This window comes from Chiloscyllium plagiosum, chromosome 21 (genome assembly GCF_004010195.1).
Source record: "Chiloscyllium plagiosum isolate BGI_BamShark_2017 chromosome 21, ASM401019v2, whole genome shotgun sequence".
NCBI classification, from domain to species: Eukaryota; Metazoa; Chordata; class Chondrichthyes; order Orectolobiformes; family Hemiscylliidae; genus Chiloscyllium; species Chiloscyllium plagiosum.
Genome location: NC_057730.1, coordinates 50,391,401 through 50,414,709, shown reverse-complemented (window position 1 = coordinate 50,414,709; position 23,309 = coordinate 50,391,401). Strand labels below are relative to the sequence as shown.

The following is a 23,309-nucleotide window of genomic DNA, read 5'->3' as shown; positions in this document are numbered from 1 at the left end:
TATCCCCATTCTCATAGCTCTGTATGCCACATCAGAAATCTATTGATCTCTCCCTCAAACAGAATCAAAGACTGGGTTTGCATTGCCCTCTGTAATGGAGGAGCTTCAGTGAAAGAGCCTGTTCAGCACAGGAGCAAGTCATCACAGAATCCCTACAGCATGCCATTCAACCCATCGAGTCCACACTGACCCACTGAAGAGCATCCTACCCACACCCTCCCACCCCACCCAATGACCTTGCATTTCCCATAGCTAATCCCTCTAACCTGCATATCCCCGGACACTATGGCCTATCTAGCATGACCTATCCCCCTAACCTGCACAATCCTTAACACTATGGCCTCTCCAGCATGGCTTACCCAGCTAACCTACACATCCCTGGACAATATGACCTATCCAGTATGGCTTATCCAGCTAACCTACACATCTCTGGACAGTATAACCTAACCAGCATGGCTTATCCAGCTAACCTACACATCCCTGGACAGTATGGGGTATTCAGCTTATCTGCACAGCTTTGGACTGTGGAGTTAAATCTGTCTAAAACTATCGGGAGTCTCGGTTAGGCCACATTGTGTGTAGTTTCTGTCTCTCTCCATAAGGAAGCCTCAATGAGGAGGAGCCGATGTTGTACTGGGGTGGACAAAGTTAAAATTCACACAAAACTAGGTTATAGTCCAGCAGATTTATTTGGAAGCACTAGCTTTCGGAGCGCTGCTCCTTCATCAGGTAGCTGTGGAGCAGGATGGTAAGACACAGAATTTACAGCAATTACAGACACTGTGATCTTTTGCTTTAAATTCTTTGTCTTATGATCCTGCTCCACGTCTCCCTGATGAAGGACCAGCGTTCCGAAAGCTAGTACTTCCAAATAAACCTGTTGAACTATAACCTGGGGTTGTGTGATTTTTAACTTGACCTGAAGAAAGACAGAGTTGATATTGAGACAGTGCAGTGAAGATTCACCAGCCTGATTGGACAAGGAGAGATTGAGTTGATTGGGCCTGTTACTCTCTGGAGGTTAGTTGGTTGGGGTTAAATTGACAGGTGGGGAATTCAGACAGATTGTGGGCAGGGGTGATGTTTCCCCAGACTGTGGGATAACCAGAACAAGGTGTCAGGATAGGGGGCAGGTCATTTCAAATTGAGGGAAGGAGAGATTTCTTCACCCAGAGGCTGGGGAAGCTGTGAATTTGCTGCTACATTCAGGGCAAGCACAAAGCCCTTGTGTATTGTCAGGGAAAGCACAACTTAATTCTAAAAACAACTATCTCCCGCCTTCGAATCAGATCAAACCTGCTACCCTCAGCCCACAGCACTAACTTTTTAACTGTGTGGATATAGCTGGGAATCGGTGGGGAAACAGCCTTTGGATTATTGCAGGCCCGATCGGCAGAATCAGGTCCAGGAGGATTTGAAAATTAAATTGGTGGCAGGGGTTGCCGTGGCAACCTGGTGGGGAGATCTGGTTCCTTGGTTACCGTGTTAACTCCCTGTTGTGGTGTGAATTACAAAACAAAGGTCTCACCTTGCTGATGTAGGAACACAAACAGGAAGAGACAAATTGAGAAAGAGCAGCAGAGAAAACGAAAACAGAACAGCCAGGTGTGTGGCGCATTGCACAAATGTGTCCATAAAGCCAGTCAGGAACCAACGTTCTCAATAAAGCTACTCAGCCGGCACCTGGCAATGAGTCATGGGCAGAATCACTCAAGTGTTGTTCATTCTTTCAGCTTCACCCTATTGTAGACCGACCTACTCTCAACAGGATTAGAATTAGAATTAGCTTCCTTGTCACATGTACTCACATGAGTACAGTGAAATGTTTACAAGTTGCCACTTACGGTTCCATCTTAGGTACAAATGTCCGCGCTTGAGATCCTTAAGAACAGATTCTTAGGAATAAACCAGAAAAATACAAAATCATAGGAATAAAATGGAAAAGTAAAGGGATAACATGTCCAGAATTGCAGTCCTCCCAGATCCCATTGCCCCCTTTAATTACGTGGCAAGTGTGCTAAGAGGCAAGAGATATTGCCCAAATTTCAGTGGACGATTGCCATTTGTGCCCAGTTGGGCAAAACCCCCAGCTCCTGCCAGCATGGTACAGCTCTATTTCTTATAACATTTGTTCCTCGGATGCGGGTATTCCTGGCCAGTATTTATTGCCCAGTTAAGAGTCAACGCCATTGCTGTAGGTCTGGAGTCACATGTAAGCCAGGCCAGGTAAGGATGGCAGAGTCTCTTACGGACATTGGGGAGCTCAGTGATTTCTTTTTCCTTGATAATCAGCAAAGGCTTCATAGTCATTGCAAGATCCTTCATCCCAGATTCTTTATTGAATTAAAAGTCTACCATGACTGGATTGGAACCCAGATCCCCAGAACATTAGCTGAGTTTCTGGAATAATACCAGTAGGCCGTGCCCGCTCCCCCCCCCCCACTCCCCCCCGCCTTGATCAGATAAATCAAGTGCTGTCCTTTAATGAAGTGAGCAAAGTTAAAAATCACACAACACCAGGTTACAGTCCAACAGGTTTATTTGGAAGCAGTAGCTTTCGGAGCGTTGCTGCTTCATCAGGACAGCTATCTGATCAAGGAGCAGTGCTCCGAAAGCTAGTGCTTTCAAATAAACCTGTTGGACTGTAACCTGGTGTTGTGTGATTTTTAATTCTGTACACCCCGGTCCAATACTGGCATGTCCACTTAATGAAGTGGGTTTGGAGGACAGGGAATATTCTGATCAGGACTTGCAAATGTATTCCTGCCCTTATTTTAAGATCACATATTGGGTCCTGATTTTTAAAAATCACAGAATGCCTGCGGGATGGAATCAGGGCAATCAGCATCTCATCCAGACCCATTCCATAATCCTGGACTTCCCACAGCTAACCCACCTGGCCCGCGCACTTTGGGCATTTTTAGCATGGCTAATGCACCTACCCTACCCTGCGAGAGAGAACCCCCCGCAGACACAGGGAGAATGTGCAAACTCCACACAGACAGTCACCTGAGGGTGGAATCGAACCTGGGTCCCTGGTACTATGAGGTAAAAACAATGACTGCAGACGCTGGAAACCAGATTCTGGATTAGTGGTGCTGGAAGAGCACAGCAGCTCAGGCAGCATCCAAGGAGCTTCGAAATCGACGTTTCGGGCAAAAGCCCTTCATCCTGGTACTATGAGGCAGCAGTACTCGCCACTGTGCCACCTACATATTCATGAAAAATTCCTCATCAGCATTTACAACAGATGTTTCCTACATAAACATCTCAAATACAACCTTATGGGAGTACTGTTGCAGTAAAAGGTTTTCTTTAAATGTGTCGTACAGAATTTTACCAACTTCCCAGTTTAAGATCTGGGAATGCTACAAAGCACATCTATTTTGAAACAGGTTGTTCCAAAAACATCACATTCCAGAACAATATAAACAGCAAAGAAGCACTTCAAATCCTGTTGATATTTAACTCCCAGACAGTAATGTGAAGTGGATCTTCGTAAAATCAGGAAAGAAAGTATTGTGTAAAAATAGAAATATGGGTCATAGGGCAACTTTTTACAGGTATCGTCTTCATATTAATTTGGATTTGAAGGCCAGTTACAGGGGCATATCATTGCAGGAGTTAGTTAGTGCAAACTCCTCCCATTCACAGCTATAATTAACACAATGATCCAACCAGGCAGTGAGTATTATGGGTGTGATTTGATTCAGGTGTACTTCCCTGTAAAGGGTGGGGAAGCTGCAGTTTGGATTGCTACACAATTCTTCCAGAACAGACGACAAAAACACTGAAGGTGAACAATTTGATGGTTCTGTAGTAAGGCCAGGGAGGAATGTGTAAGGTAGGATCCAGAGTTGGATTGGGAACTGTGCTAAATGCAATTTTAATCTTTAACTTTGTGTTTCTGTTTGGTTTCCATTAAGCTGTGTAAGCAATCACCAAACAATCTCTTCTGAAAATGAGAATCAAGTTTGTTTTCTTAATGCTGCTCCACTTTGTTTTGTTAAGAAGGAAAAAAAACTAAGGTTTAAGAAATAAATGCGACATCATTTTCTTGACGTGGGTCTGGGTAGCTTGGTGTTTATAAATCACTTGAAATGTTGACAGTCAAATCACCTCTAGCTTGAGGTGTGAGGCCTATATTTTCAGGTAAAATTATTTCCTGGTTCATCATCAATGGGTTTTTAAAAATTTCCCTGGTATCTACTCCAGCATCGCAATGATTTGTATTGTTATCCACAACGATGAGGATGACTGAATTAATGTGTAAATGGATGAATTAAGAGTGTGAGTAGGCCACTCTGCCCCTATAACCTGACCTATAATTTGATGAGATCCCAACCCTACTTTTCCTGTCCACTCTTTGTACCTTTTTTAACTCCCTTGTCAGGCAAGAATCTGTCTCTCTCAGTCTTAAACATATATTTTTAAAAACTAGTATTTTTGTCAGCTCTGTTGTGACTATTATGAGACCAAAGAAACTGCAGATACTGGAATCCAAGGTGGACAGGCAGGAGGCTGGACGAACACAGCAGGCCAGGCAGCATCAGGAGGTGGGGAAGTCGATGCTTCGGGTGTAACCCTTTTTCTAACATAGAAGACAGGCTCGTCGGTAACTAAATCTGAAAATCGACTCCACTGATTTTAACAAAAAGGTGCTCCTTGGAATCTCTAGAAATGGAGGATGAATTTCCTGATAATGACTGTAAGTAACTAGCAGAAAAGGCATTTCACACAAAATAGCTTTTGGTGTTTGTTTGCTGTTTTTCTTTTGAACTCTTCCACCTCCTGAGTTCTGACGGTGCTAAGCTCTTTCACAAAGCTGGGTGAAAATCTCCAGGAATATATCCAACCAGAATTGGCAACTCTCTGCACCCGGTGTGGTCTTCTCTACATCAGGGAGACCAAATATAACCTTAGGGAACGGTTCGCCGAGAGTTTTCAACCGGGCTCGCAGGGGCCAACTGGGCCACCCAGTCACCACCCATTTTAATTCCCCATCCCACTCCCTTTCTGACATGACCATCCTTGGCCGCCTCCATTGCCACAATGAACCAAACCACAAACTGGAGGAACAACACCTCATCTCCCGCCTGGGCACCCCCCAGCCTGGAGCACTCAACATTGAGTTCTCTAATTTTCAAATAACCTCCCTCCCCCTCCTCAGGCCCACAGCAATGTGATTGACTCACTTAAATACATTCTGGGGAAATTGGGGTTGAGTAGTAAATGTTGGTGTGACCAGCAACACCCACATCCCATGAGCAAGTAAAATAAACAAACTGGAAACCCAGGTTTGAGAAATGGGAAGACTTGCATTTATATAGCTCCATTCATGATGTCTCCATGATCTCAGCAGCAAGTTCAGTTCTTTGGTTATTATTGTACTTCTGAAAACTTAACAGATGTCATGATAGCTCAATAGTTGGCATTGCTGCCCCTTGCCAGGGACTCTGGTTTGATTTCAGCCTCTGGTGACTATCTGTGTGGAGTTTGCACATTCTCCCCGTGTCTACGTGGGTTTCCTCCAGGTACTCCTGTTTCCTCCCACCATCCAAAAGTGTGCCTGTTAGGGTGGATAGGCCACGGGAAATTGCCCATAGTGTCCAGGGATGTACAGGCTAGGGGATGAGCCATGGGAACTGCAGTGTTACTGGCTTAGGTGCTCTTTGGAGGATTGGCATGAACCTGATGGGCTGAATGGCCTATTTCACAGCGGATTCTATGAATTTACTCCCAGCATGTTCTCTCAAATTAAGAGAATGTGGGAGAAACTCAGTAGGTCTGTCTGCCTCTGTGGACCAAGAAACAGAGTTAACATTTTGAGTCTAATGTGATCCTTCCTCAGATTTTGGAAGAATACCAGACTCCAAATGTTACCTGTTTCTCTCTCCTTCAGATGCTGCCAGACCTGCTGAGTTTCTCCAGCATTCTTGGTGTTTTGTTTCAGACCTCCAGTACCTTTTTTTGTTCAAGGTCCCTCAAATAACATGTGATATTCTGTCTGTGTTGTCTTTTTTGAGATGTTAATTGAGGGATAAATACAGTCCACGGCACTGGGAATAACTCTGTGCTCCTCTTTTGAGATAATACTGTCCAGGTAAACAACTCATTCAAAATAATGGCACCTCTGACCGTGCAGCACTTCTCTGAGGGTCAGTGTTCAAACTCTGGAGTCAGACTCCGAACTGAGAGAGAACTGGGCCTAGAGCCATACCCCAGCTAGTAGCATGGATACCATACAAAAGCTGGCAATGCCCTTAAAGGGGGTATACAGCTCTAGATATAACCAGGATGGCATAGAGATTTTGATTTCATTTAAGCTTTCTACTCACATGTACTCCAGTACAGGGAAAGCGTATAATGTCACCACACAGGTGCCATCTTTGGTACAGAGGTACCTGGGTATAAAAGACTTGAGAACAAGTAGTCACATGGAGAAACAATGTTAAAAGTAAAGCATTGTTTTTGTTCTTATTATAGGTAGAAAAGTAAAGAAATAAAGTTAACGTTACAGTCCTTCCTAATATTAAGTGGAGAAATAAAGGTATAAAATTAAAAGTTTAACAGTCTGTCTTAAGTGCACTTCCCACAAGGGCTCAGCAAGGACACAGCTCTGACATCATTTAAAGTTCAGTATAAGCTTTGATTATTTCTCTGACAAATTCCTGTTCTTGACAAAAACTCAGGAAAAACTCCAAAGTATATGTTTTGGCAGTGATCAGTTCAGAAGTCAGAGTAGGGAAGGTTGAAGTATTTCTGAAGGTTTGTTTGATGTGCCTTGGGGGTTAACTATCTGACATTGTGGGGGATCTCTCTATCTTCTCTCTCTCTCTGTTTTTCGCAATCCATGTGTAACCTGACCTTTTGAATGGGCTGGTGTACAAACACGGAAACAAACTTGAACTTTGAACTGAAGCTGTTCCCAATCCAGCAATCCTAACACTGTCAAATGTACAGGAATAAAACCTGATTCATGGGTGAACCTTCCCTGGTCTCCCGTATCAACCCAGAGGCAGTTGGGGGTTTACCTGGGATGATGTGGCGCAGATCGAATTGCTCTAAACAGCTCCGTTTTGCTTTTTAAAATGGGTTGAAGAGGCTTGCAAGTGAGTTGGCATCTTCCAATATTACTTGCAATTTTGCTGTCCCCAAACACACACCACAATCTACAAACTGATTATAGTCCTACCTCGCGTTATGTAAGGGCAAGAGACAAATGTAGGTCATTCAGCCCTTCAAGCCAGCTCTGCCATTCAATAAGATCACAGCTGATCTGACTTTAACCTCCACTCTACAGTCCTACATATCCTCAACAATCTTTCACCCCCAAGAATCTACCTGGCTCTGCCTTCAAAAAATATTTTAAAGATTCTGCATCCACTGCCTTTTTTGAGGAAGGAAATTCCAGAGAGTCATAATTCTCAGAGGAAAGAAATGTTTCCTCATCTCTGTTTTAAAATGTGCATCCCCTTTAATTTTAAACTTTTAACCCCTAGATCTAGAATTTTCCACAGGAGGAAACATCCTTTTTCACCCGGTTAGGTTCTTTTCAGGATGTTGTTTATTTTCACGAAGTCATCTCTGACAATTACAGCACTAGTCTGTCCTCGTAAAGCAATCCGCTCACTTCAAGTGAAGGCCAAAGTCGAAAGTTCTGGAATTTCCCCATAAGAGAAACCATCCTTTGCACATTAACCACCTCCCCCCACCCCGCCACCCCCAGTCAAAAACCTTCAAAAACACTGAAGGATTCAATCAACTTTTCCTGTATCCACTGGATACAGGCTGAGCCTGAGCCTATCCCACCTTTTTCTGAATTAGAATCCCTACAGTGTGGAAACAGGCCCTTTGGCCCAACAAGTCCACACCGACCCTCCGAGGAGTAGCCCACCCAGATCGATTTTCCCCTACAGTTAACCCCTGACTAATGCACCCAACCTACACGTCCCTAAACACTATGGATAATTTAGCACGGCCAATCCACCCTAGTCTGCACGACTTTGGATTGTGGGAGGAAACCGGAGCACCTGGAGGACACCTACGCAGACACTGGGAGAATGTGCAAACTCCATGCAGAGTGTCGCCCAAGGCTGGGATCGAACCCTGGTCCCTGATGCTGTGAGGCAGCAGTGCTAGCCACCCTGAGAAGTTTCCTCCTGAAAAGTCTTCCTCCACAGCAACACAGAGCTCAGGCCTCCTGGCCTTCAGTGCTACAGATCGCTGAGCATGGGAAAATCTCACCTGAGATGTGGACATCCTTCTGAAGAGTATGATACTGCTGTCGCCTTGACCAAAAGACAAAACCGTGGCAAGGGCTTTCTGATGTACATCAAGAATGAAGACTAATAACTACACAGATATAATAAACTGTGGCGGAAAACTAAAAATACAGGTCATTCTGCTATAAGATAGAGTTGTGTTCCTCTATCTCGCGATGTAGAAAATGGCGCTGTGGAAAACCGCAATAGAGAATCGTGCTGTAGGAGGTCGCTAATAGAAAATTACTGTGCCCATTCAGCAGAAAGTTCACATTATCCAAACAACGTCCACAATTCATCAATTGAGATGTAGCCAATTCGTGCTGATGAAACAGTCATAGCAGAACGACATGTAAAGACAGCCCACCCTTTCCAGATAATAGGTAGTATGAAGCTATATTAGACGGTGAAGTGTTTACATCATACATAAAATAATCAGACCAACACTGTGCACAGTACTCCAGATGGAATCTCACAAGGTAATTGAAGCATGATCTCCCAGCTTTTGTATTCTATTCCTCTTCCATTAATAAATATCATTCTATTAGCTTTCAGCTGGTGAGGAGAGGAAGCTGTGATTATGCCTCTGGCCTGATCATCTGTGATGTTCAGGAACTGATGTATGTGACCTAACTTGTTGGTGGATTGTATTCTCTCTCTGTTTGCTGCATGTCCTCTGTCCATTCTCCGACACAGGGAAGCTGTGGCCTGCAGGTATTATTGCTAGATTATTACTCTGGGGAGAAAGTGAGGGCTGGAGATCAGAGTTGTGTGTGTTGTTGTTGGAAAAGCACAGCCAGTCAGGCAGCATCCGAGGAGCAGGAGAGTCAACATTTCAGGCATCAGTCCTTCACCAGGAGTGAGGCCTCATTCCTGATGAAGGGCTTATGCCCAAAACATCGACTCTCCTCAAATGCTGCCTGACCTGCTGTGCTTTTTCCAGCACCACACAACTGTTACTCCGGGGACCCAGGTTCAAATCCTGTCACAGCAGATGTGAAAACTGAACTCCATCCCATATACTTCTCTAAAAACTGAGATTAATGACGACCATGTTGATTATTAGATGGGGAAAAAAAATCCATCTGTATCTCATCGAAGTGTTGGAGAAGGAAATACTCTGTTTTTACCTGGTGTGGCCTCCATGTGACTCCAGACACATAGTAATGCGGTTGTACCTTAACAGTCCTCGGGGCAATAAGTTTTGGCTGAGCCAGTATTGCCGCCAAATGGATTAAAAATAACCATTCCAAGGCAGTAGTGAGGAAACTGTTTGGTACACTTGCCATCGTTGGTTAAAACATTGAGTACAGGAGTTGGGAGGTCATGTGGCGGCTGTACAGGACATTGGTTAGGCCACTTTTATAATACTGTATACAATTCTGGTCTCCCTTCTATTGGATGGATGTAGTGAAACTTGAAAGGGTCCAGAAAAGATTTACAAGGATGTTGCCAGGGTTGGAGGATTTGAGCTACAGGGAGAGGCTGAACAGGCTGGGGCTGTTTTCCCTGGAGCGTCTGAGGCTGAGGGGTGACCTTTTATAGAGGTTTATAAAATCATGAGGGGCATGGATAGGGTAAATAGACAAGGTCTTTTCCCTGGGGTGGGGCATCCAGAACTAGAGGGGATAGGGTTAGGGTGAGAGGGGAAAGATATAAGAGACCTTAGGGGCAACTTTTTCATGCAGAGGATGGTACGTGTATGGAATGAGCTGCCAGAGGAAGTGGTGGAGGCTGGTATAATTGCAACATCTAAAAGCCATCTGGATGGGTATACGAATAGGAAGGGTTTGGAGGGATATGGGCAATTGAGACTAGATTAATGCAGGATATCTGGTTGGTGTGGATGAGTTGGACCGAAGGGTCTGTTTCCAGGTTGTGTAACTCTGTGAATGCTCAAACAGTGCTAGGTTTGGATTGTCTGACTGAGGAGCCAGCAAACTTGGTTAGTCTGGATTTTGTTTTTGTAAACAATGTTCTTGAGCAGTTTGTGTCAGCATGAGAGCATTGAATGCTGACTATTTTCATCTGACCTTGGCAGCAGGGGAAGATGAGCTCCATGCCAGTGTGTGTCAGCGCATCAGGAAGCACTGCTTTAGCCTCCCTCCCAACCTCTTTCCCCTCCCCCAACACTTGACACAAATCAGCAGCTTAATGTTCAATAGTCATTTTGAGAGGTTTCTCTCAGGTTTATGGTCATGTCGACCAATAGAATCGTCTTTTGACAAAAGGCAGCGGTGACAATAATAGTCTGGTCCAAACTACACTCTTTGAAAACTTCCCCTGCACAGTGTCCTTCTTTAGATCTTGATTGGTGACTGGAAACAGTTCAATTCTCACCTTCCTCTTAGCGACAGCATGAGGAAACTGTGGCTTAAATTGATTTGCATTTACAAGCGTGAACCTTGACCAGTGTTCTGTTGTGAGCAATATTATGGAGGCCATGTTGTCATGTGAGCACTTTATTCCAGGCCAGATCCTGCTTATAGAGTCATACATCACAGAATCAGACCCTTCAGTCCAACCTGTCCATACCGACCAGATATCCTAAACTAATCTGGACCCATTTTGGCCCATATCCCATTAAACCCTTCCTATTCGTATATCCATCCAGATGCCTTTTTAAATGTTGTACTTCTACCAGCCTCTAGCACTTCCTCTGGTAGCCCATTCCGCACACCACACTCTGAAATATTTGTCCCTTAGGTCCCTTTTTAAATCCTTCCCCTCTTACCCTAAATCTGTGCCCTCTAGTTCTGGACTCTCCCACCTCAGGGAAAAGACCTTGTCCATTCACTGCCTCTCGTGATTTCATAAACCTCTACATTTTATTAACATCTATTGGAGTTTCTTTTTAAACCTCTTGTAAGGTCACCCTTCAGCCTCCAACGCTCCGGGGAAAACAGCCCCAGCCTGTTCAGCCTCTCCCTGCAGCTCAAACCCTCCAACCCTGGCAACATCCTTGTGAAACTTGAAAGGGTTCAGAAAAGATTTACAGCATCCTCTTCCCTTTAGTGGTGTTGAAAGTGTGCACTGAGGTTGTAGGGACTGTCTTTTAGCTCTCCTCAGGTAGCTGGAACTATTTATGATGTGGGGAATGATCCCCAGTCAACTTTACTAAAAACAGATTATCTGATCATTGTACCTTTTGCTTGATAAAGTAATGTACCATGTGGAGTCTTGCATATAATCCCTCCAAGTATGGATCTGGTAAATATAGCAGGTGCACTGATGGGCTGAAGTTGTTGACATGCCAACCATTCCTGTGGGAATTTCTGGAACGTAGTTGTGGATTGACTGTTTGTCTTATGAGGAGAGATTGAACAGTTTAGGCAAAGGTAAGGAAAATGAGGAGAGCAGATTGAGCTTGAGAAGACTCTGAAGGAGATTGAGAAAGAAGACGTAAAAAGGATTGTGAGGCAATTTTTAGAACGAGAGGTCATCGTTTTCGGATAAGGGCTGGCAAGTTTTTAAAATGGAGATGGGGGGGGTATGACTTCTCGAAGGGTGGTGCATGTATGCAATTCGATTTTTCGGCCCCCCCCCCCCCGCCTCTGTGGTGGGCGTCTGGATACTGAAGACATTTGAATAAGACCGATGGACTGACTTTTAATTAGTAACTGCTTGAAGGGCTATGGGGGAGCTGGCCAGGAGTGACGTTGAGACCGCAGTCAGGCTCCTGGACTTTGCGGGAAACTATCACATTAATGTGGTTTGCTCTAGCTCGTGGTGAGTGGGGAATCATGGAATCTATTGAAGGGCAGCATGGTAAAGCTCCTGTAGCTGGAGGGCCCACTTGAGGGCTGTCAACATGATCGCAGCCTTCCATAAGAGACACAGTGCTGCAAAATATACCCTCTATCTGCCCAGCCTTGTTAAATATGGCCTAGTGGTATTATTTGTACTAAGGATAGCAGTTCCATTCCCCAAGAGACATTAGTGAACCAGTGGGTTTCTCCCCATCAATGATTCCATGCCTATCAGTAAACTCTTAATTCCAGATTTTTTTTTTTTAAAAATCAAATTAAAATACCCACCATGTCTCCCGTAAGAACTAGGAGCAGGAAGAGGCCATTCAGCCCCTTGATTTAAGACGATCGTGTCTCGGACTCAGCTCCAGATTCCCTCCCCCCTCACAAATCTGATGTGGTGGGGCTCATACCCAAATTTACCTGGGTCTTAGGATTAATAATCCCAGCGATAATACTGTTAGGCCATCGCCTGAACTATTAATGCAGAGACCCAAGTAACAGGGATCGAGGTTCAAATCCCGCTACTGCTGCTGATGGAATTTCAATTCAATAAAGTTCTGGAATTGGGAGTCTAATGATGACCGTGAAATCACTGGAGGAAAATCCCATCTGTTTCTCGAATGTCCTCACCTGACCTACATGTGACTCCAGACTCTCTCAGCAACGTGGCAGAAGTGAGGACTGCAGATGTGGGAAACACCAGGTTTCCTGCTGCGCTTTTCCAGCGCCACACTTTATCGACTATGACTTCTCCAGCATCTATAGTCCTCACTATCTCCTATTACTTGTACACCATGCTGGAAGTGTAAGTGATGCTGGCACCTGTCTATCTCAGGCCTTATTAGTTATTGGGGACTGACTAAAACAGTGATGAAAAGCAACAAAAACAGTTGAACAGTTTTCCCAAGTTAAGAAGCAAAACAAATCCTGATTGATTCACTTCTGTAATTTCTCATTTAGTACAAATTTAGCCCATGTGGTTGGGACTGCGATGGATTAATAATCCCAGGGATAATACCATTAGGCCAAAGCCCCAGGTAACATTCAGGTATGAACCCCACCACATCAGATTTGAGGCCTGGGAGGGAAACTGGGGCTGAGGCAGAGATGAGATGAGCCAAGATTGTATTAAATGACAAAGCAGGCTCGAGGGGCTGAATGGCCTCCTCCTGCTCCCAGTTCTTATGGTGGGAATTTGAATTCAATTTTAAAAAAAAAAAACAAAATCTGGAATTAAGAGTCTAATGGTAGCCATGGAATCATTGGGGAGAAACTTGTCTGGTTCACTCAAGTTCCTTGGGCAATGGAACTGCCATTCCTACTTGGTCATGCCTACATGTGCCTGCAGACCCCACAGCAACATGGGTTGCTCTCAGCTGCCCTCTGATCCAGGCAGTGATTACCACATCCCATGAATCCTCTAAAAACGAATGTTTCGGATTAGGGCTTTGCTGGAAGTAACATTCGGTTTCCTGTCATCATGGGCTAAAGTTGTGGTGAGGTGCAGGGTTTGAGAGATTCACTTTGAGGAACTTTGCCTGTAGCCTATATTTATGACCCTATTTTTGGGCTTGACCACCACTGGAAATATCTTCTCTACCGTTATCCTAACCAACCCCTTCAGAATTTTACAGCTCTCCACTGGTTTGACTTTTGGTTTTTCATTTTTCCCAAAAATAATTTACATAGAATCCCTAAAGTGTGGAAGCAGGCCCTTCGGCCCATTAAGTCCACACTGACCCTCCGAAGAGTAACCCATCCAGTCCCATTCCCCTACATTTAACCCCTGACTAATGCACCAAACCTACACATTTCGTGAACGCTGTGGACAATGTAGCACGGCCAATCCACCTAACCTGCACTCAGAGTCAGAGTCATAGTCATAGAGATGTACAGCACGGAAACAGACCCTTCGGCCAACCTGTCCATGTCGACCAGATATTCCAACCCAACCCAGCACCTGGCCCATATCCCTCCAAACCCTTCCTATTCATATACCTATCCAGATGCCTTTTAAATGTTGCAATTGTACCAGCCACCACTTCATCTGGCATCTCAGTCCATATACGCACCACCCTCTGTGTGGAAAAAGTTGTCCCTTAGGTCTCTTCTATATCTTTCCCCTCTCACCCTAAACCTATGCCCTCTAGTTCTGGACTCCCCCACCCCAGGGAAAAGACTTTGTTTATTTATCCTATCCATGCCCTACATAATTTTTTTAACCCCCCTATATAAGGTCATCCCTCAGCCTCTGACGCTCCAGGGAAAGCAGCCCCAGCCTGTTCAGCCTCTCCCGATTGTGGGAGAAACCCACGTGGGCATGGGGAGAATGTGCAAACTCCACACAGACAGTCACCTGAGGCTGGAATCAAACCCGGATCCCTAGCGCTGTGAGGCAGCAGCGTTAACCACCTGAGTCCCAAAGGAAGGTTGGGAAAACTGGAGGACAGGGATTAGTGATTTACCAGTGAGGAAGGCCAGCACACAGTGCAGGGTCTGGATTGCACTGTCTGATGGACTGGCTGAGGCAGAATTGATCAGTTTTCAAAAGGGAATTGCCTACGTGCCCGAAGAGTGAAAATGTACAAGAATGTGGGCAGGAAAATGGGACTAGCTGTGCTGTCTTGCAGGGGGCTGCTTGAACAGAATATGCTGAGTAGATTCCTCTGTCATTACCATTCTACAATTCTATAACACTCAGCCCGTAATTTTCATTCAATTCTGAGTTGCAGCAGTAAGATACCTAAAGTGTTAAAATTGCACTAACTGTTTGTACTGTATCTCTGATTTTGAAACAGTTTCATTACTTTTCAGAGTAAATGCTCCAGATAATCCAGCCGAGTTCTGCAGTTTAATCTTTTGCTGGTGTCTTTATCAGCTGCTGGTGTGGGTTTCATGAGGCAGAAAAGCTCTTGTGGTGCAATAAGATTTGCAAACTGTGGCTGATTCCACAGTAATCATCAAAAATTATAATATTGGATTGTCAGGAATGAAAGTGGGCAACTCCTTGTGGTGTGGAATCTTTGTACTGGTTAATTTATCTAAGCAAGTAAATCTCGCCAGTGGACTATCAGGAACATTAATCTAGCATAATATTTAGAACCAAAGAGCAAAGAAAACTCCAGCACAGGAACAGGCCCTTTGGCCCTCCAAGCCTGCACTAATCCAGATCCTCTATCTAAACCTGTCGTCTATTTCCTAAGGATCTGTATCCCTCTGCTCCCTGCCCATTCATGTACCTGTCTAGATACATCTTCAATTATGCTATCATGCCTGCCTCTATCACCTCCAACGCATTCCAGGCACCCACCACCCTCCCGTGTAAAGAACTTTCCACACATATCTCCCTTAAACCTTTCCCTTCTCACTTTGAACTCATTATGGGGGGGGGGCGGGGGGAGAATGTTTCTTGCTATCTGCCCTGTCTATATCTCGCATGATTATGTAGACCTCAATCAGGTCCCCCCTTAACTTCTGTTTTTCAATGAAAATAATCCTAATCTACTCAACGTCTCTCCATAGCTGGCACCCTCCGTACCAAGCAACATCCTGGTGAACCTCCTCTGCATCCTCTCCAAAGCATCCACATCCTTTTGGTAACGTGATGGCCAGAACTGCAGTGTTCCAAATGTGGCCGAACCAAAGTCTTGTACAACTGTAACATGACCTGCCAACTCTTGTACTCAGTACCCTGTCTGATGAAGGAAAGCATACTGTAAACTTAACAAGTTAATTGTGAGGCATAGTGGTAGTGTACCTACCTCTGTGCCAGGAGGTTTGGGTGCAAGTCTCTGGAGGTGTGTAATAACATCTCTGCACAGGTTGGTGTGGAATTACTGGAACCATTACAGCTGATGTGTAGCTCAATTCATGAACTATCTTTGCTTCAGATCCCTCAGTGACTGTAACTAACTAAAATAGAGCATGGTGACTTTCGAAACATTATCCAACACATTCAGACTTTAGCTGTATTACAATTTGCACATGTATTTGTTTAGGAACTGTAATTCATTCTTAAAATGTGTGAAGGTTCAATACATCATTTTTACTTACAGCACGGGTGCCTTAATTATTCCACTTCCAGATCTCATTCACATTCCAATACATCGAAGAGGTTCCTTACATAGTCATTTTTTAAAATCAGCCTGTCCAGGAAGTAGGTGGGACTTTTACCGCAGGCCTTCTGACCCAGAGGGATGGACATGATCACTGCAGCATAGGAGCCCCAGGAGGTTCCTTATACACTCACTTCAAGGGGTCTTTTACACAGGTTCTGCCAGCCTCACTGCAGTCAGTGTAAGTGTAGCCTCAAACCAGAGTGGTTCCTGACAGCCGGTAATATCACCAAATCACTACAGTCGCGGAGGCCATTCAGTCTGCTGTTTCTGGGCTAGAATTTTCAGGGATCAGCTTCTCTGAAACACTTTTTTTTTCATTTCTAAGGCATAGCGTTAGTAATAACATTGTTCCCTCCTTTGCAGAAACCTTTTTGCTTGGCACCTGGTAAATTTTGGAAATGATGGAGTCTGCTCTGTGTTTTGCAGTTCACCGCCTCTGCCTGAGTCTCTGTGGAGAACAAGCCAGCACCTTTAGGGCAGTGTGACGGTGACCCAGTGTTGAGGATGTCTGACCAGGATTTGGGAACTCAGATTGAAGCTCAGTTCAATGATGTGGTGAGACGGTTACAGAGCAAACAGCTTTTTCAGTCCAACTGGGATATCGCCACCTTTGCCATTTTCTTTATTTTCATCGGTAAGCTTTATTTTGCCTTTGTTCATTCCACCTTATGTGCTGTGGCAATATAAGATTTTTGTGATGATGCAGTCACTTTTAAGACGTTACTTTGTCCTGGGTTTTGTTTTTGAAGAGAGGTTTTAAGGCCCAGAGAGCTCTCACTAAGAAAATAAACAATTTGTGAGGCCTTGGGGGTTTTTATTTTAAAAATTAGAACAACGGAAGTGGCCTGGGTGTGGCCAGCTCACTCAGACCAGGCTTTCTAGTTTTTGGGTTTAGTTTTGAAAAGAAATCTTTGACATCTCCAAAGAGGCTTCCTGGCTTCTGTTCCCTCTGAATCTTCCCTCGGTGCAAACAGCATGCTGCAGGAATATAGGAACATTGAAATAAGACTGTAGCTGACTGGTAACTCACCAAAGATTTAGTTTAGGATCACAAAGCACTCTCGGTCTGTTTAAAATGGAACTAAATTGAAGTTTGAGATCTCTGCAACTTTAAATGACACTTCCATATGTATCATATATCTAATTGGTGCAGTGAGGAGCCACACTCATTGCTATCCCAATCGTGAGCCTCCCGCTTGGTGCTCTGTTACCTCTCTGGCCCATTTCCCACAGTCCAATGATGCGCAAGTTAGGGTGGATTGGCGATGCTAATTTGTTCATAGTGTCTGGGGTGTGCATTAGCCATGGGCAATGGAGGGTTACAGGGGTGAGGGGTGGGATGCTTTTCAGAGGGTCTGTGAGGACTTACTGGGCCAAATGGCCTGTTTCCACACTGTGGGAATTGTATGATCTATGATTATCCATTTGCTGGGGAGACTCCGTGACTGTTATCTCCTTTTGGTGAAGATATGGCTGCCCGGGGAATCCCAAACCCCGGGTTTGCAGTGTAATTCTCCTCCGCTTGAGTAATATCGGCATATCCCCTACTTTCCTCACTACTGCCTTGGGCATTCCAGTCAAACTGTCGCTGCTGGCCCTGGCTAACTGAATGAAGGCAGGTGCCAGGAAACTGTCACTGGCTGACTTTTCACAGGGCTGTGGCCAGGCTAGATATGCCAATTATATGCCATAGATGGCCTGCACTTGTGGGCATTCTGACACCTGGTGTCTCCTCCTGGGCCTGAATGGTATTCACAGGAGTGCAGCAAGCAGTGCCTTAGCCACCTGGCATTTCCACAAAGGATACTGCTCTTTAAACCATAAATCAAAGCAAATGTAACTTATTAAACGTAACCATCGACTGGGCAGTTGCTGTGCTGCAGCCAATGTCCGTTCTGGCCGTAGAGCTGTATAAAATTTAGAACCAGGATCCTTTGGGAATTCCACTCAGCATTGGCTGACTTCATGTAGGAAAGGAATGCTGCAATTCATGAAGGCATTAGAGCACTTTGGAGTTAGCTTCACCATTTTAAAAACAAACACTATCCTATTGGCTGTCTCTGTGAGCCCCACCCTGGGATAAATGATACTTTGACTTTGGCTTCCCAACCCCTGACAAGGTGGCTCAGTGGTCAGCACTGCTGCCTCACAGTGCCAGGGACCCGGGTTCAATTCCACCCTCCGATGACTGTGCAAACTCCACTCTGACGTTCTCCCTGTGTCTGCGTGGGTTTCCTCCCACAATCCAAAAAGATTCAGGTCAGGAGGATTGGCCATGGGGAATGCAGAGTGTCAGGGTGGGATGCTGTTCGGAGGGTCAGTGTGGATCCACTGGGCTGAATGGCCTCCTTCCACTCTTTAGCGATTCTAACCCAGAATCGGTACCATAGGCACCAGTGTGTACACTATGAAATTCTGCCCAGTGTTGTCAGTTGGATACGCAAACGGGGATACCAACTGGTGATTTCAAAGCCAGAGGTGGGAGGGACACGAACCTCCATAAGAGTATAATCGACAAGGAAGGCAGACAGCAATGGAGTCCTCTGCCTGATGGAAGGCCTTAATCTGGGCCTGTTTGTAAAAAAAAAAACCTTGTCAGAGGAACCAATACACCTCACAGTACCAGCCTGCTCCAGCCAGTGGCACCTGCTTAACTATCTCCTCCTCTGAGCCAGTGACAGCAGGAATATCCACAGCTCTCATTCCCTGACTTGGCCTAACTACTGCTGGACTGACTTTTATCTGATCCAGCCACCCACCTCCAGTCACCTGGCCCAAAATTGGCGGCAGAAGCGCTGCCACTGGGAACGTAATGTTAATGAGTCTCTGAAGAAAAAGTGATTCAGTCTGTGCCTGGGGTGTCAGGAGGTGGTATTTGAGAGGGACATATCGATTTGAAGAAGAGGATGATTTTGGACAGTGTTTAAGGACCAAGCACAGAACTGCGAGGACTGTACCATATCAAGGATGGAGAGGGGTAATGAGCCTTCATTCGAAGGAGTTCTTTGAAGATCTCATCATCATAGAATCCCTTCAGTGAGGAAACAGGCTCTTCGGCCCAACAAGTCCACACCAACCCTCCGAAGTGTAACCCACCCAGAACCATTCTCCTACCCTATTATCCTACATTTATCCCTGACTAACGCACCTAACCTCCACAAACACTATGGGCAATTTAGCATGGTCAATTTACCTAACGTGCACATCTTTGGACTGTGGGAGGAAACCCACGCAGACACCGGGAGAATGTATGTGCGGAGTTTGAACATTCTCCCAAGGCTGGAATCGAACCCGGGTCCCTGAGCTGCCGTGCCATCAATTAAGACCTTGACAGGAGTATTCTCCATCACATCCTACAGCATGCTCCCCTTCAACAACACGTCCAACTCCAGCCTGACACAAGATTGCAAAGACTATTCGTTAGCCAAGATCCAACATGTTCCCTGGTGCAAATAGTCAAGTGCTGTACAACCAAAAAATATTTACAGTATTAAACAATAAAATGTCTACACATCTCGACTCTGAATTGACTGCCTGTGTTGCCATACTTATCTCCATGATCGCCCACCCTTGACCAAGCAAACTTGATATACATAGATCTCACAACCAAATATAGAATAACAATCCACTTGAATACCGCTCCCTACTGCTGTGTGATAAACATGAAGAACCCTATTCGAGTGGCTCAGTGGTTCGCACTGCTACTTCACAGCACCAGGGACCTGGGTTTGATTCCAACTTCTGGCAATTGTCTGTGTGGAGTTTACACATTCTCTCTCTGTGTCTGTGTGGCGTTTCCCCTCTCAATCCAAGGATGTGCAGGTTAGGTGAATTGGCCATGTTAAATTGCTCATAGTGTTCAGGGGTGTGGGGGTTGGGGAATGGGTCTAGGTGGGTCCCTCTTTGGAGGGTCAGTGTGGACTTGTTGGGTTGAATGGCCTGTTCCCACACTGTAGGGATTCTGTGACTTCATTTAACAACACTCCATTTTGTAAACAGATATGCGGTAGCTGCATATTAAATATTAACCTAATGCTTTGGAATAATAGGTGTATCTGTCTCCTCACTCTGCCAGACAAAAAGAGAAAGTGATAATAAAGCTCCTCTTCACCCTTTCTGAAGACGTGAATCTTTTTCTAGGGGAGTATTCATCAACATGCAGTCAGTCCAAATGTACAGCTGTACACACCCAGGGGTTTGACATTAGACAGAATGAGGATCAGTCATCCTATCAAGACCACTCCTGAGATTTTAGATATTTAAGTCAACCAGTTCAAAGATTATTGCACATCCTTGAAACAGTGGGACTTGAACCCGGGTCTCCTAGCTTGGAGGCAAGGTCACTACCAATGCATCACAAAGCCTGACTCTAAGATGTGGCTTGCGCTGTCATGAATTTGTCTGAATTTCCTGTCATTAGGTGCAGTGCTGACTCTGATCCTCTTGGTCCTAATTCGCTGTTGCTGGGGTTTCTGCTGTTCTTCATCACCAAGAAAGAAGGTGAGTGTTCACTTTTATTTTAAACCAGTTACAAATTTCTAATTGACACTTTCCCTGGTAATCTGTTGTCAAGTCACACACCTCCAGTAATGGGGGGGGGAGGGAGGGAAATGAAAGTGTTCGAGGCCTCTTCCCCAGGAACCCAGTGATGCCTTGTGGGTCAGGTGGAAAACTCCAAGCCTCCTCTTTGTAACAAGAAAATCAAAGGCTTATGTTCTCACGGTACAGTGGTAGTGTCCCTACCTGTAGATCAGGAGGCCTAGTTTCAAATCTCACCTTCTCCAGAGGTGTCATAACACTTGTGGATATTTATTATTTTGAAAAATGCTAACCCACATAATTAAAATGGCCTACCCACCACCAAATCACTGACTTTTTTTTAAACTATTAACCACCAGTAATCATTCAAATAAAACTAAGAACCAGTTGATTACCAGTATCAGTAATATCAGTATAGGTTACTGCGCCATTCTGCTCATGAGCAATTGCCTGATCGAAATAGTTAGACAAAAAACTCAGTGTTTGGTTCTTCTGCATAATTAGGTATTTGCATAAATTCCTTTTTCTATTTGTCAGTTTTTATTTAGAAGAAACTTGAGCCAGAAGCTGATCTCACTGTACCATCTGTTGCTTGCTGCCAAATTGTCTCTCTAAGTTATACCTCACTAACAATAGACATATGAATAGTGTCGTGACATTGTGTTAGCGTCAGCATTATTTCCAGGCCACCACACAAACTGGTGTAAATAAAGGGAGGTATTGAACCTCGAGGGAGAGTCACTTCTCTGAAAGAAGCAGAGATTTTAATATCTTGAGCGAGCAGTGTAACCATTGCAGAATAAAAACATTTCACATGGTAAATATTGATCAGTTGACGCTTTTGCTATTTTCTCTTGCAGCATGGAAAGCAGAAGGTGGGTGTTGACAATTTGGCATTGGAACCGTAACAGTCTGAATGGGGTATTCAAGCAGAGACCACAGCAATAAGCAACATCGTTAACTGCATAAAGGAGTTTATGAAGCCCTACCAACACTCCACCATTAAAGTTATTTTAATAGGCACCTCTTCTGAATCTAATCCAAACATGAAATCTATTGTTTTTAGTATCCTTACATTGATTTCATAATATTGGCTTAACTGCACTCTTCATTTGCAATTTCATACTTATTGGCAACTATCCTTTGCAGATTGTGTCACAAAAATGCAACATCATGCACTTTAACCTGTTTCATAATTTTTTTTTTAAATTAAAAGTAAATGTTTGGTTGTGGAGAATGAAGCTTTTGTAATTTAAAATCATTGTGACATAAAACAGATTATATTTTGACCTGTCCAACAACATTGAAATTACTGCTAGTTTATAGTAACCCAAATGGTATGGAGCTAGACTTGTGGCATTGTATGGCTAATAAAGCCCAGATAAAGTTGGGTCAAAACCTTTGGGTTCTGGCAGTGCAGCCCATGTACAATTCAGTGGGCCCAAGAAATCCATGTAGGTCACTAAACCACAAAAGTGAACTGTCCAGCCTTTTAAATAACTTAATTTCTGTGTGTAAGCAATCTAATGAGTAATTTGGTGCCTTAGATTATCAGTTGATCTTGTCACAGTTTATTTTGAATTAACTTGCACATTCTAACGATTTGTTGTGCAAGCAGAAACCAAACTTTGGTGTACAATAGCTTCTAACAGGTTGCTTTCAGCTTAGTCAAGCACCAGCTCTGTGACATGCACTGCTTGATATTTTTTTTTTTTGATCAGTTGATAGCTGAGATTTTGTGCAATACAGCAACTGCCTATCCCTTTTGGGTAACAAAATAAATCTGTCACTTTGAGCGTTGACGTCTTCCCTTTCTCTGGAAACTCTGCTCACAAACTCAAGACAAGTGTTTGGAGGAGGGGGTGTTAATTAAGAGAACATGGCTGTTTGGAGCCCAGACACCAAAAAGGCAACTTGCTCCGAAACCTTCCTGGGATTTGACCAATCAAGTCTGGCTCATGCAATTTGGAAGATTAGCCTTTTTAAACCAGGCAGCAACTTGTTATACAATTAAGATTTGATCCTTAAAACAGGCCAAGTGAAACCAATTTCAGCTATTGCAAGGGGGCATAGCTTTAAATTAAGGGGGGGTAGGTATAGGACAGATGTTAGGGGTAGGTTCTTTACTCAGCGAGTCGTGAGTTCATGGAATGCCCTGCCAGTAGCAGTGGTGGACTCTCCCTCATTATGGGCATTTAAGTGGGCATTGGATAGGCATATGGAGGATAGTGGGCTAGTGTAGGTTAGGTGGGCTTGGATTGGCGCAACATCGAGGGCCGAAGGGCCTGTACTGCGCTGTATTCTTCTATGTTCAATCTGAAGCCCATCAACCCTACACTATTCCATTCTCATTAATATATTTATTCAATGACCATTTAAATGCCCTTAAAGTTGGTGAGTCTACTACTGTTGCAGGCAGTGTGTTCCATAGCCCTATTAAGTAAAAATCCCATCTCTGACATCTGACCTATATCTATCACCCTTATGTACCCTCTGCTAGCCATTGCTATCCACTCTCACTGTCCATCCTATCTAACCTTTTGATTATCTTATGTCTCAATTAAGTCACCTTTCAACCTTCTAACAAAACTTAAGTTTTGTTTTATTTGGGGGAGGGGAGCATGTGTGTGCAGCAC

At 44.4% G+C, this 23,309-nt stretch overlaps 1 protein-coding gene across 2 annotated transcripts; it reads left to right on the top strand.

The window, feature by feature from the left end:
* The first annotated feature begins 3,688 nt into the window (after nt 1–3,688).
* Nucleotides 3,689–22,809, top strand: smim22 (small integral membrane protein 22). 2 transcript variants are annotated; one of them, XM_043712039.1, is made up of 4 exons: nt 3,689–3,796; nt 16,561–16,768; nt 20,555–20,634; nt 21,534–22,809. In XM_043712039.1, exons 2-4 carry the CDS (start codon nt 16,639–16,641, stop codon nt 21,579–21,581), a joined length of 258 nt encoding a protein of 85 aa, XP_043567974.1. In that variant the 5' UTR covers nt 3,689–3,796; nt 16,561–16,638; the 3' UTR covers nt 21,582–22,809. The 2 variants fall into 2 exon arrangements, with proteins under 2 accessions (XP_043567974.1, XP_043567973.1); XM_043712038.1 differs by having other exon boundaries at nt 3,692–3,844.
* Nucleotides 22,810–23,309: the final 500 nt, after the last annotated feature.

Bases quoted from the DNA above. Each gene is read 5' to 3' on its own strand.
- smim22 (XM_043712039.1), top strand. From the start codon at position 16,639: ATGTCTGACCAGGATTTGGGAACTCAGATTGAAGCTCAGTTCAATGAT. The intron at 16,769-20,554 runs GTAAGCTTTATT...TCCTGTCATTAG, and splicing joins CATTTTCTTTATTTTCATCG to GTGCAGTGCTGACTCTGATC. The intron at 20,635-21,533 runs GTGAGTGTTCAC...TTTCTCTTGCAG, and splicing joins CTTCATCACCAAGAAAGAAG to CATGGAAAGCAGAAGGTGGG.